The 13,435-nt window shown below is 42.0% G+C and overlaps 1 protein-coding gene across 7 annotated transcripts in view; it reads left to right on the forward strand.

The window, feature by feature from the left end:
- EPG5 (ectopic P-granules 5 autophagy tethering factor) overlaps nt 1-13,435 on the forward strand; it is a 162,903-nt gene that overhangs the window by 55,029 nt on the left and 94,439 nt on the right. For all 7 annotated transcript variants that reach the window (XR_008959700.1, XM_057313113.1, XM_057313114.1 and 4 more), the window contains exons 26-29: nt 1,392-1,563; nt 2,645-2,807; nt 10,469-10,611; nt 12,017-12,173. Coding sequence is in view for 6 of the 7 variants with exons in the window: in XM_057313113.1 (XP_057169096.1) it covers nt 1,392-1,563; nt 2,645-2,807; nt 10,469-10,611; nt 12,017-12,173 (635 nt within the window). In the remaining variant the exon portion in view is untranslated. The remainder of the gene's footprint in view (nt 1-1,391; nt 1,564-2,644; nt 2,808-10,468; nt 10,612-12,016; nt 12,174-13,435) is intronic.

A 13,435-nucleotide genomic window follows, 5' to 3' on the forward strand; every position in this document is an offset into this window, starting at 1 on the left:
TACTTTTCTGTAAAAGAAGTTGGAGGCAGGCAGTTTAGGCAGTAGCTGTAAAGTCATGGTCTAAAATGTTGCTTGAGAGACACGTGAACAAAGCTAGGCGTCTTTTCCAGTGATGAATATCCAACTCTGTTACATTCTGTGCAAAGAGTAGTTGTTCTAGTGGAAAAACCCCAGCTATACAGGACGATCCCTCTCTTGACCTGTTTGGGATGTTAAATTCCATCTGTTTGCGGTGCAAACAATACAGGTCTTTTTATGCCAAGTAAAATCCTGGCTATCAAATCATCTTAAATTTTCTTAAGAATAGAAAATGGAATGCTACATCTGGAATTAAGTTGGAAATTCATAGTAATCCCTTAAGTATTTGTTGACCTGACTTAGTGACTTGAAATTTCCTTGACCTCTCCTATCCCTGTTATCTTACTTTTGAAAACAATCAGGTCTGTGGCAGCATTTTTCTTCATGTTCCTCAGTCTCCACCTGCTCTACGGTATGTGTCTAGGGCAGTACAGAGAGAAGGGGGGAAGATAGGAATTTATTGGATACCTGTGTGTGGTCAGCTCTGTACTAAGTATAGAAATAGAAACACTGAGATTGGATTCACCAGTATGGGACCACATGCAATCCAGTACAAAACTGGATGGACAGATTTGCCCTTATTTTCTTATATGGCACCTGATCTCTTATTTGGACTCCCAGTACTGAGTGAACGAGTAAGTGAACGAATGAATGCATGACAACATGACTATGTAATCTAAGTTCGGTAGGAGTTTGTGCCCATGTCTTTATTCATTTTAACTCTACTAGTCTTAGCCCTCCTGTTCAGACTTTGGCCCAGTTTAAGATTTTTCACTCTGCCATATTCCTTAACACCCATTTTTTTTTTCTCCTCTTCCTGTGAGGTTTATCTGGGTGATTGCATTAAACTCTTAATGGGACTACCTGCCCTTTCCCCCAGTCCATTGTCTGGTGATGGCTGCCATCTCTCCCAGGCTTGTTGAGAGCCGTTCAGTAGCTCCCCTATACACAAGTATCGAGTCCGGGCACTTGAGCATGTCACACAAGGCTGTCTAGGGTCATAATTTAAGATCACGAGCTTTGGGCTCTTTAACTGTCATTAAGGCCTTTTGGATAGGAATTCTATTTAATCATACCACGTGTTTGTGAGCTCATAGCTCCTGCTAGAGTATCAGTAGCCATGTGGGGGCTCCCTCAAAACTTGTAAGGAATGGCAGAGAATGAGTTTATTCATTTAGGCCTCGGACGGTTTATGTAACTACTCCGTAGATATTCAGCATTCTTCTTGACAGTAATAAGCCAAGGCTTTGCACCCACTTGTTACTACCTACTAGTAGCCATTACTCGGTAAGTAGGACTTAATTTTCTTTCAGCTAAAGAAAGGGTTTTAAGTAACTTGCGGAAGCATGAGGCTCCCCAGCCTCCCCTTGATCTGCACCCAGTGAGGCCTCCTGTGCCAGTCATTTCCTCAGCCGCGCTCCTGAGTCAGAAGGACGCCACCCAGCTGGTGCGCACGGACCTGAACCTGTTGCAACAGCAGGCCAGGTAAGAGCATGAGACCGCCGGGGCCGTGCCCCTGTGCTCTCTGCGTACCTAGGAGGGCTTCCTCATCAGCCGCCTCTCCGTGAGGATAGTTTGACCAGGCTGGCCCAGTCAGTTACCTCAGCTAACCAAGTTGTGACAAGTCTCTTAATTGTACATTGAAATGATGTGGTGCTTACATGGACAATAAATTTTACGTTTCCTGTGGTGGCATTTCTGAGTGTCAGCGGTGCCAGCCAGGTGTTTCTTAAGCTTCTCCTGAGGGGACTTTCTGATACTGGAAAGATGGTGTTAAAAGGGTATCAGTGAGATTTACTTTCTTTTGTCACTGCTTTGCTTCCTAACTCTTCGGGTTCTTTAACCAATTGCCACAGGCGCTTGATCAGAGTGCGGGAAAGCCATTTAGTGCTCTGAGTTAAAGAAGATAGCGGATAATCAACTCTTGAAGGTTTTGATTCTAGCTGCTGTCTGTGAGAAGGAGTGTGTGCAGAGTGAGTCTGTTTTATAAAGTAAAAGAATCTTATCTTTGCAAAGACCATGGGAATCTGTCTCTTACTGGCTTTTGTTTCCTTGGCTGTTTTTGGTTCAGGCATTTGTTTGTGTATGTGAGTGTGTACCCCTGGCCCCACCAGTGCGCACACACGTGTCCGCACAATAACGTAACAGTATCGACACCCATATAAAAAATTAGCTTCTTCCATCTTTGGCAGTTCAGTTTGAGTTGCTAATACCTAAGAAATCACTGGTGCTTACAAGTAAGGTACCCCTTTAAGAGTGCTTTAATCAGGATGAAATTCTCATTTGCTCTTGTATATTTAACAGTCTGTGTAAAAAACACCATTAATGTATTACAGATTCTAAATGAAGCTTTGTTCCTGGCTAAAAAGTTGTACCACTTTTCCTTCTTTTCTGAACTTTCTTACTAAGGAAAAGAAAGGATTTACACACACCTTTGGTCTTCAGTTCCTATAGAATACCAGGTCTTGTTGCTCCCTAGTGTGGGCTGGGGGTAACCGGAAGTCTTTATCACTTACCATGAAACCTTTCCTAAGCCTTTCTTCTACCTCCTGATGATGTTTTCCAGAACTGCAGCTCTTCGAGAATCTCAGCAGGTTGCCCTGGATAGTGAGCTGCTGGACACAATGCCCAAACAGTACGTTAACAGAGAAGAACAGACCACACTACATCTGGAGTGTAGAGGCAGTAGCGGTAAGAAATGCCAAGGAGCAGCGGTTGTCACAGTTCAGGTAAGATTGTTGAAGCTTCTTCATGATTCACTGAATTTTTCATTGAGTCCCTAATATTGGCATATTGTTGAGACAGACGGCAAGAAGTTCATAGCACATGAATCATGTCCCAAACATTTAATAGTTTGGGGGGAAGTAACGACCCACACGGAGCTAATCATGTATTTCCATAAGTGCTGATGTGTCCTGCAAGACAGAAATTCACAGAAAAACAGTTAACTGAGAAGATTCTTAGAGGGACTCACGCTGATCCTTAGGAGACTTTGATGATGACGGTTTGGAGTCACTGGGAAGGAATGTGGGAATGGTGTTCTCTGGACATCATTTAGGGGGTACTGGCTAGGTCAGTCTACTTTAGGTGGTGTCTGGCTGTGGTGGTGGGAACTTACATCAGGAAGGTTGGGATTCACATCGGAAAAGAGGATCACTTGGGAGCTGCAGCTGTGTGCTGTGGCCAGTGGGGAGCCGCTGAACACAAACGTGGAGGGCCATGTGGAGAGCAGGTCAGTTAGGTGGAGCTTGCTAACAGGCAGAAGGAGAGGTGAGTAAGATTAGGAACTCAACCGCCTCTTAGTCAGCTTCCTGAGTTGGAAAAACTGGCTCAAGTTGGGTCTGAGACATCATAAGGACATCAGGGTGGAGCTTAGCTTTAGCCAGCACTGTCTAAGCACTCTGCAGAACTTATTTTATCCTCCCAGCAACCCTGTGAGGTGGGTATTCTTGTTATCTTCAGGAAATAAAGACACAGAGAAGTTAAGTCACACACCCAAAGTGACACAGCCGCTGAGTAGCAGAACCAGGGAGGCCTGGGCAGTGTGGCTGCAGAGCGCCAGCTCCTCGCTCACTACCCCCGCGTCCTTCTGCGAGGGACTCCAGGTCCCCAGAGCCGGCAGAGAAAGCGCAGAGATAGGCTGCCTGTTGCTGACTACATCTGCATAAACATAGCTCTTCTTTTTTTTGTTAGCTTTTAGAAATTAGGGAAAATTTATTTACTGACTCTTGATTATCTTTCAGGAATTTCTTTTTGTGCTAATCCACATTCGAGCAGTTCTAATGTATTCCTCATCAGTGTCCTGGGGAGCCTGTTTTCTCTAACATGTCTTCTCTGAAGTAACGTTTATACTTGTGTTTTTCATTAGCTTCAAAATTTGTTTCTGATAAAATAACATCTTGGTGTGCATCTGAAGTTCAGAAATTTGATCTGAGATGGGAGACTCCTAAACACTGAGTAATGTCTTTGGCCAGGTGCTTTGTAAAGTTAATTTTCTTTCAGTGTAATTTTTCCCGCAGTTGCTAATACTTCAGTTAGACTAGGTAGGAGCATTTAAGAAGGATCACTTACCAAAGTAATCCTGCTGGAAGACAAGTCTGTCAATTTCGGATGGAGTTTGAGTTGGTGTGAAAAAAGCTGAAATGTATCCACTTCTAATTAAAAAGGGTGTCTTCCAATCTGTGCCTTCACAAATATGGTATTTTTCCATATTTTGAGATTACATATCTTTGCCAGCCTGTTAATTCTGTACAGAGAGGGAAGTCTCCTGAGGTGCATTTTTGTAAGTGACTGGGTGAAGTGAGTACAAAAATGTTTTCCCAGTTCTGGCCAATAGCTTGCTCTGTGAAGAGTTGTGAATGTATCCTGCTCCAGCCAAAGAACAGGTGTCTTTGCCTGACCTGTTAACTCTCCGGGTCTTGCGGTGGAAAATACCACCAGGCAGACTTGGGAGCTTTAGCTCCCAGCCTTCCAGTGACTTGGCGCTTTTCCTTTTCGAAAATAGTTGTGATTTGTCTGAACCCTTGAATTGAAATTTCTTTGCAAAATTTTGCTTTGTTGATTCTGAAGTAGAAAGGTATACCTTTCCTGAAATTCCCTGAAAGTGCTTTTGATTCGAGGGAAATCAGAAAGCAAATGAATTATGATAAGAATAAAAATGAATATGGCTGCGATTTAATTTTTGCAGACAACATAAAAATATTTCTGCTTTCTTTTCTCAAAAGAAAAATTGGTAGATGCTAAGATTGCTTGAAGAAAGGAAGAAAAAAAAAGAGAAAGGACGGGGGGGAAGGAGATTATATAGGAGCCTCAAGAATTTGAAAAAATAGCTGTGTTTTGTGACCATAATCTAATTAGAAATATCCAGTTTTCTTAAAGCACGCTCTAGTTTTCCACTGGCCTTACTAGTTTGCCCAGTGCTCTTCTTTCCAGTTCCGTTTGGGAAGACCTAGAAACTTGGGAACCTCCACTGATGGCTCCTAGAAGTATCTATATCGACACAGTATCTACTTCAGCCATTATTTTGCCTGGTGATGCAGGTCTGCCAGGGGCATTGAAAATGTGAGGATAGTGAGCAGCTTTTGTAGTCTGATTCAAGTAAGATTTCTTTAGAAAGTTATATAAAAATTGCCAACTAAGGCTATCCTGGGCAGTACTTGGCTGGTTGATACTTCCAGGAATTGAAGACAATTTTTTTTGGCTACTCATCGATAGCTAAGAGCAAGGTAGAAGAAAGTTGAAACTCTACTTTACATGAAGTTGGGGCATTATCTAATCGATGCAAGGCAGTTAGATTTGTTCTGAGTTTTGGTCAGAGACTGTACTTGAATCTAAAGCTGTCTTTTACACAAATGGATGACTTTGGTTATAGATGTTGGGGTAGGGAAGGTGAGTTCTGACTGTTAGGACTCATCACAGAACTGCCACTGGGAGAGCATATGCCATACAGAAGGTAGGTTGTTATTCTTATACATAGAATTGTAGCCCCTCTGTATCTGTGTGTCCAGGGACCACTTCATGGCTATATCCAGTAGTTTTGATGCTGTTTAACCTTACTCTATCATCTGGCGATGCTGAACGTCATGAAGTCTCTTCTGGTCGCTCCAAATCAATAGCCACTTTGTAGTTTCTCTCCAGGATTCCTCTTTATCAACTCAACCCTTAGATTGCTGTTTGTGTGTGGTGCTTCCCCTGATCCCCTTCGTCATTGTGACATTAGCTGCTTTTGCCTACTGTTTGCGTTGGAGTTCCTAATCTAGGGTGGGTGTGTGAATGGTCTTTAGTGGGTCAGTAAGCCCCTGAAAGTATATGGAACTTTTTTTTCTGGAGAGTTCGTAACTTCAGTAGATCCTCAGTAGTCCATGACCCCCAACGTGTTAACCCATATGTTGATGACTCCTGTTCTGCTTTTCTAGTCCAGAATTCTCTGAGTTCCAGATCTAGATTTCCACTTGCCTATGTAACATTCTATGAATGTCCATAGATACCTCAAACTCCACAGGTCCCAAACTAATCCCACCTTTACCCTCCAAACCTGTTTTTCCTGTAATAGGAAATGGGGACTTAGGCATCAGTGTCATCGCCCCACCCTCATACTTCCCATCTAGTTACTTTCCAGGTCCTACTGGTTCTGCTTCTGAAATGACTTTACATTTGTTTCTTTCTCTTCATCCATTGCCATTGCCCCCAAGTAGTCCCACATCGCTTCTCCCCTGAACCATTACATAAGGCTTTCTGTCCATAGACTCTCCCCCTGTCCAGTCCGTTTTCCATTCTGCCACCATTCATCTTTTTAAACACAAATCTCATCGCATTTGCAGGCTAACAGCCAACATTGGCTCTCCAGTATCTAGAAGGAGTAGGACTCTTGGGACCCCCCCCCCCATAATCTGTTCTTGATCAGTTTCTAATGTCATCATTTACCCTTTCCTGATCCCTAAACATTTTCTAGCCACTCAGGCTTTTTCCATTCTCTAAATATGACACGCACATTCCTACCTTCTCTCTTAGGCATGTGCTGTTACTTGTTGTCCCACCCCATTTGTGAGCTCCTTCCTCTCATCCTTCCATTGGTTCAGGCAATACTTCTTGAGGTCGTAGCCTCTCTATTCAGATTGAGGTAGTCCCTCCTCTCATAGCAGCTCATGCATAAATGCTGCTGTAGTCACCTGCTGTCTTTCCTGCCAGTCTGTGAACTCCTCGGGAGTAGAGTTCCTGTCTTTAGTCATCTGTGTTCCTGTACCATCCAGCATGGCTCCTGGCATATAATAGGTGCCCTTTCACGGCCCTGAATGAGTCCATGACAACCTCATTAGGCTGAGTTACAACTTGTTTGCATTATGATAACCTCTGTCACTGTGACTAGATTCTGAGTTGTATGAGCGCCAGCACCTTGTCTTACTCGTGTTTCTGTTGTCAGTGGCCCACACAGTGAGTGCCATAGAAGTGAAGAGTTTGCAGGAACCAACAACTACAGATTTATACTCTTCACAAGTAAGCTCCCTGATTTTAACTACCCTCAGGAATTCTGTAGATATTATTTGGCTGGAAGTTGGAACTTGTTCCTACAAGAAATTAGCAGTCAACTCTTTGATTGTGTTTACCTTAGGCCAATTTATTGTTCAGTTGGCTGACTTAATGCTTTCCATACAAAATCTCAACTTACGCACCACACTGCTTCACTTTTTGCTCTTATACAAATGTCTCCTGGGCGTTCGATCTTGGAAAGTGGTAAGGATGGACATACGTCAGTACACTACATTATTTCCCCGCTCTGTTCAGAGCACTTCTTATCACTTACTGGGGCACTGTCCTATCCCAGGTAGCATGGCGGTGACTGTGCTTACATTATCTCACTTAATCTTCACAAATGAGGTGAGGAAACAGGTTCAAGAGAGTCTCAGAGACTTGCCAAAGCCACACAGCTAGTAAGTGGCTCAGTTGAAATTCAAGCCCACGTCTATTTAAATTCAAGACCCATGCTTTCCCACTCAGTATTGGGAAATGGAGCCATTTGCTTTTAGCTGTTTCTGCTCCAGTTTTTAAGACCAGCTGTATCATTCTGAGTAAGCTGATCATGACCATCAAATCTCATTTAAATTAACAGGTGTACCGTGTTCTCTGTCTGAGTTGGTGTGATAAGATCACCTTCCCTTTCAGTGATTAGAGAATTCAGGGATTGGATCCATTTTCAAAATTAACTTCAGGAGAATAACTTTATGTTTTAAATATAAATTTTAAGATTAAAAAGCATATGTATATTTTAAGTGGCTCATTTATAAAGATTTCAAATTATATCATGAAAATACTTCATTGCCTAGTAGATTTTTTCTGTGAGAGAAAGCCCTGGAAATTTCCAGCCATCTGCAAATGTTTGAACTATGTATAGCTTGTTGGGGTATACAAAAGCCAAATAAATCTATTTTATGGGAAGTGAGACGTGCTGCTTCTGCGGTCGTCTCTCCCCATAGAAGCATCTAATAATTCAGTGATATTCCCTGAGGAAATGGGGTGATTTATAATAGGGTTCCTTTTGTTGAACTTGGTATTGTGGGGCATGTTTGCCAGACCCAGGATTGATTTATTATCATGTGAAAAATTTGCTCAATCCTAGAAATGAAAGATGGAAAAGACCCACTGAAGGCCTCACAGTATTGTAACAACTTGCTTGCTTTGTCCAGCTTTTATATCACTTTGTCTCCTTACAGCGACTCAGGCGGAGCGGCTTCCAGCATGCGGCTTTGTTGTGTTGTCCACAACTTCTGGTGATTGTGAACCGCCAGGCAGTCAGCCCCTCTTCTGTTCTAGTGAGCAAAGAAAACTCAGTAGAGTTGGGAACAATGAACAAAAACAAGTAGACTGGGAAATATTGATCATTTTGAGGTGTTTTTGGAGAATGTTGCTTCTCCTTACTCTTGGGCACTGGTAGTTTCCACAGCGTGGGGTGGCAGCTCTGAAGCTCTAGGGACTTAGTCTCGTCCCTGCATTTCCCAGTCCAGGAAACCTCTGTCCTATCTTACCCATCATCTTTCCACTTCCCTTCATCCTCACGGTCTTCCTTCTTCCTCTCGGATTCTTTCTTTTTCTCCCTGTTTGGCTGCCTTCTCTCCAGGCCAGCCAAGGGCTGCGACCCTCGACGACTCGGTCTAACTGCAGTTGGTGACATCATAGGCACAAAACTGACTGCACATGCTCCTGCCTTCGGTTTAGGTTATTAAATGTTGGTCTTTTACTTGAAGATTGGAAATTTAATATTTGTATTGATTCATTATATGGGTTAGTAGAGGTAATTTGATTATTTTTATCTTTCCTTTCTCCCAAAATTAAAATAATTGTTGTTAACATTGTATGTTCTTAGTTATTCACTTTCATGCCTTTTGATTTAGACTAACAGCATATTTTTTTCTTTAATAAGTTTCATAAAGCTTTTTAATACAACATTGTTGCGTTTTATGGAAGAAAGTTGTCCTCACGATCATGAAAGTAGGTGCTTGGCATCTCGTCGGACTGGGGTGCTGTGTAAGGCAGAAGAGACAGGACCATTGAGCTCCAGGCCTTTCGTCTGGAATTTATGATAATAACTCTGGCAGGGACATAAGGGCCTCAGTTAAATAAATTTGTGAATTAAGTATTTACATTATTTACAAACAAAGGTACCTGTAATCATTGCAGTGGTGGCTGAAGACTGGGTTTGGGTAGGTGCACATAAAGGAAAATGTAGGCTCACTCACATGATTGGGGAAACCCATTTGAGGAGAATGAAGGATTTAACATTCCTGCCTTCTGAATGTTCTCATCTCTTCAGCCTTCTCTGCTATGCCTGCAGAATAAGTCCAAATTCCTGGCCTGCTTCAAAGGACTCCTGCAGGACAGGACCCCCTCCTCCCTAGACTGACCGCTCTGTGCTATTCATCCCTGACCTCCCTGCCAGGCTGGGCTTCTCCTTGCTGTCGCTCTATCCTCCTGTCCTCCACCATTGCCACCTTAGTTCTGTCTTTGTGTTGCAGCCTGGGCATAGGATATGCTCTACATCTATTCATATCCAAAAAAGGATATTAAAATGTACAAACAAAGCAGTTATCATTATAGGTCACCATCAGTTAATTAGAGAAAAGGGATATTAACAATCCCCTCAAAGAGGAAAGATGCAGTCTTAAATAAAGGCTTATCTTTTAAACTGGAATAGATTTAGTTTTTTTTTTTTAAGCTCAGTAAATTCTCCTTTGTCACATCTTTACTGAGAATGAGTAAAAATTTTATCAGAGATGAGCTTTCAGGGACCACTGAATCAGTCAACTGCTCTTTCGTAGGCATGCAGCTGATTTCAGTGCACTTCCTGTATTTTGTTTTGTGGTTTGTTTTATAATTGTATATCCTTTCTTCCTTTCAAAATGGCAAGTGTTTTATTAGCAGCATCTGTGTCATTGTCTTTGTATGCGTGGCACACATGAGACGTGCAGCCTTAGTGTTTTGAGTTGAACTGTGTGCTGTTGGGTGGGGAGAATGGAGGGGGGTCAAGGCTCTGGGGAAGATGCTTGGCAGAGGAGGGGTGCAGTGTGCTTCAAGGAAAACCTCATTGGTAGAAGACATTAAGTCTGTTTTTGATGAGAGCTGGGGAGTCCAAACATAAGTGACAAGGAACACATCCTACAAAAGACTGAACCAGCAATAAACTGTCGCAGGTTTGATTCTTCATGAAAAACCTGAGGTTCTTGAATAGTTTTTTGACATTTTTTTTCCCACCCCTGTTCTATTCAACTGAGAATTCTGAGTTATAATATTAATTGTAGTAATAATTCTTCATCAAATACTCAGTATATTTGTAATAAATATTTGCTCTAGAAACGTAATAGGAACAAAAAAGTCCCTTGACCATTTAAATTTTTCTTAGTTTGAAGGTATGCATAAGAATGAAGCAATAAGCCAGCAGCTTCATGTTCTGCGAAAAGAAGTGAAGCAGTTGCAAGCCGAAGCTGCTAAGCCACCGTCACTTAATATCGTGGAAGCTGCTGTCCATGCAGAAAACTTGATTACGTAAGTTTTGAGGGCATTATAATTTAAAATTCTATTTTGTTATTACTGATGGTAATCCTACCTGCTACCACACCCCCAGGCACCCACTAATTAAATTAGTATAAGGATCAGCAAACAATGGCTGCTGGACCAAATCTGGCCTGCCACCTCTTTTTATAAATAAAGTTTTATTGGAACACACCCATGCCCATTTATTTACTTCATGTGTATGGCTTTATGCCAAGATGGGAGAATTGAATAGTTGTGACAATTTATGGCCCATAAAACATAAAATATTTACGGTCTGGTCTTTGATAGAATAAGTTTACTGACCCCTAAATTATGAGATGACACAGCATATTGAAATTCAATCATGGAGAGATTTAGTGCTTAAGTTTTAGATTAAAGTTACATTTACCCAGAAAGTCATCACTGTCAACTCAGATTACTAAGCAGAGTTTGAAGTGGAATTGTTCAGGGGAATTAGGGCTCTCAAGTGTAGTTGTCAGCTTGCATTTGGCCATTGTAGTTTTTCTCTTGGAGCTTCTCGCTTACGCTCAATGTTCTCTTTCTCCATAAAGCCACCAGGGCATGACTTGGGAGAGAGGTTGACCCTGCCTTTAACTTTAAGGTGACTCCACATTCTAGTACCAGCAACTAATCCCCCAGTAGATTGGGGTGGTGGTACGGAGGAGGGCATTGAATCCTTTTGTAGGTTGGATTGGGGGACCTGGGAAGAAGAAGGAGATGAGGTGAACAAGAAGTTAATGTGCTTTTACTAGCAAAGGAACTCAAAAGAGTATGAGACTTAGAAGAGGTATCTTTATTCCAGGATCTTACTCTATACAAAAATCTTTTTCAGTGTTTTGGATTTTAAAATTCAGAGAAATCAGCATTCTTGTTTTTAAAAATGTGTATTATGTAAGGAATACACAAAGTTGAAAGAATAAATTCTGAATTACATACAAAGTATGAAAGGGTAATTTTGATAAGGGTAAGAATGTTAATAATACAGCTGATCCCCACTCCCCCAGGAGGACATAAAATCATTTCTGTGTATTAAAAATAAGTGTCAGGCCAAGTTGGAAGATACTTACCCCACGGAATATTTTATTTTAAAGATTTTACTTATTTATTAGAGAGAGAGAGAGCACACACTCATGAATGGGGAGGAGGGGCAACAGGAGAAGCAGGCTGCCCACTGAGAAGGACCCTGACCTGGGACTCCATCCCAGGACCCCAGGATCATGACCTGAGCCGAAGGTAGACGCCTAACTGACTGAGCCACCCTGGTGCCCCAACCCCATGGAATATTTTTAAAGTGACGTTCGTATGGAGCTCTGAAGGACTCCTAAGACTATTGCCTGAGAAGTGAGTCTGGATTCTCCTACTACAGACCAATAATCTCACCCACATTTTTGCACAGGGCCTTAGTGAATGCCTACAAGCTGCAGCCTACCCCTGGGGGTCAGAAGGTCGGCATTAGCCTCTTCTTTACTGTTGTGGATCATGTCAGCGATGAGACTCAGCGTCATCCTCCCACAAGGCAGTTCTTTACATCATGCATTGAGATCTTGGGACAGGTAAGGTAAAATTCTGTGTTTTTAGCCTCGTTCACATGTCACGAGTCCTTGCAGTGTCCTCATTAGATACAGTGAAGGATGACTTCAGGCTTACATTACAGATTCGGACTCTTTCTTAAGGCAGAAGCCCCTTTGAGTTGTTGACTTCACAAGATGTGATTAAAATTGTTGGTAGAGAATTTTGCTTCTCATACAAGAGATACAAAGTTACCCATATTTGAAAGTCTCTGGGGAGACATCAAACTCTTTCTATGCTTTTCGTATTGTTAACAATAACTTTGTGAAGCTCTTTATTGTTTATAAAACACTCTCCAGTTCATCCTCACAGTGATTCTGTGTGATTGATACCGTTCTCATTTTAAAGATGAGAACAGTAGTCTCTAATAGATGAAATGACTTGCCTGGAGAATACAGCCGGTCAGTGCTGGAGCTGAGCTTGGATCCCAGGTCTTCTGCCTCAGCAGTCCGTGTTCGCCCTGCCTCCCCACTGCTGTCTCCCAGTTGCTGTTCTCAGTCCCCATTTATTTATGTATTTATTGGACTGTTAAATATATGGATATTTAAAAAGGCAGAGCAGTGTATCTGTGCATATTTATGAAATATGTCATTAAAGAAAGGAAAGCCGCTTGATGGAAAATGTGTTAACATTAACCGTGTACTCTCACCCAGTTTCAGTGGAATGAGTACTTAGTTATACTTATAAGGAGGTGATGCGGAGCAGATATTAAGATAGCTTTTTAAAAGTTTTCTTCCTGATTTTATTTATTTATTTATTTTTTAAAGAATGTTTCCCCTCTTTTTTTTTTTTTAAAGATTTTATTTATTTATTTGACAGAGATAGAGACAGCCAGCGAGAGAGGGAACACAAGCAGGGGGAGTGGGAGAGGAAGAAGCAGGCTCATAGTGGAGGAGCCTGATGTGGGGCTCAATCCCATAACGCCGGGATCACGCCCTGAGCCGAAGGCAGACGCTTAACGACTGCGCCACCCAGGAGCCCCCTTCCTGATTTTAAACTTGATGGGTGCTTGTCGTAAGCGATGCAAGACAGTATAAAAAGTATAAAGAAGAAAATTTTCTCATAATTCTAACCTCCTGAAGATACTGGTTGCATAGCTAACATTTTATTACAGTTTGTCTTGGTATATATGTGTGTCAGTGTATGTGTATACATACGTAGAAATGATACATCGTTCCTCCATATAGCTAGAGATAGGCATATATGCCCAAAAATGGGCAAGTGCTATTTTGTAACCTACTGTTTT

The sequence above is a fragment of the Ursus arctos genome, unplaced genomic scaffold, assembly GCF_023065955.2.
Source record: "Ursus arctos isolate Adak ecotype North America unplaced genomic scaffold, UrsArc2.0 scaffold_17, whole genome shotgun sequence".
Taxonomy (NCBI): domain Eukaryota; kingdom Metazoa; phylum Chordata; class Mammalia; order Carnivora; family Ursidae; genus Ursus; species Ursus arctos.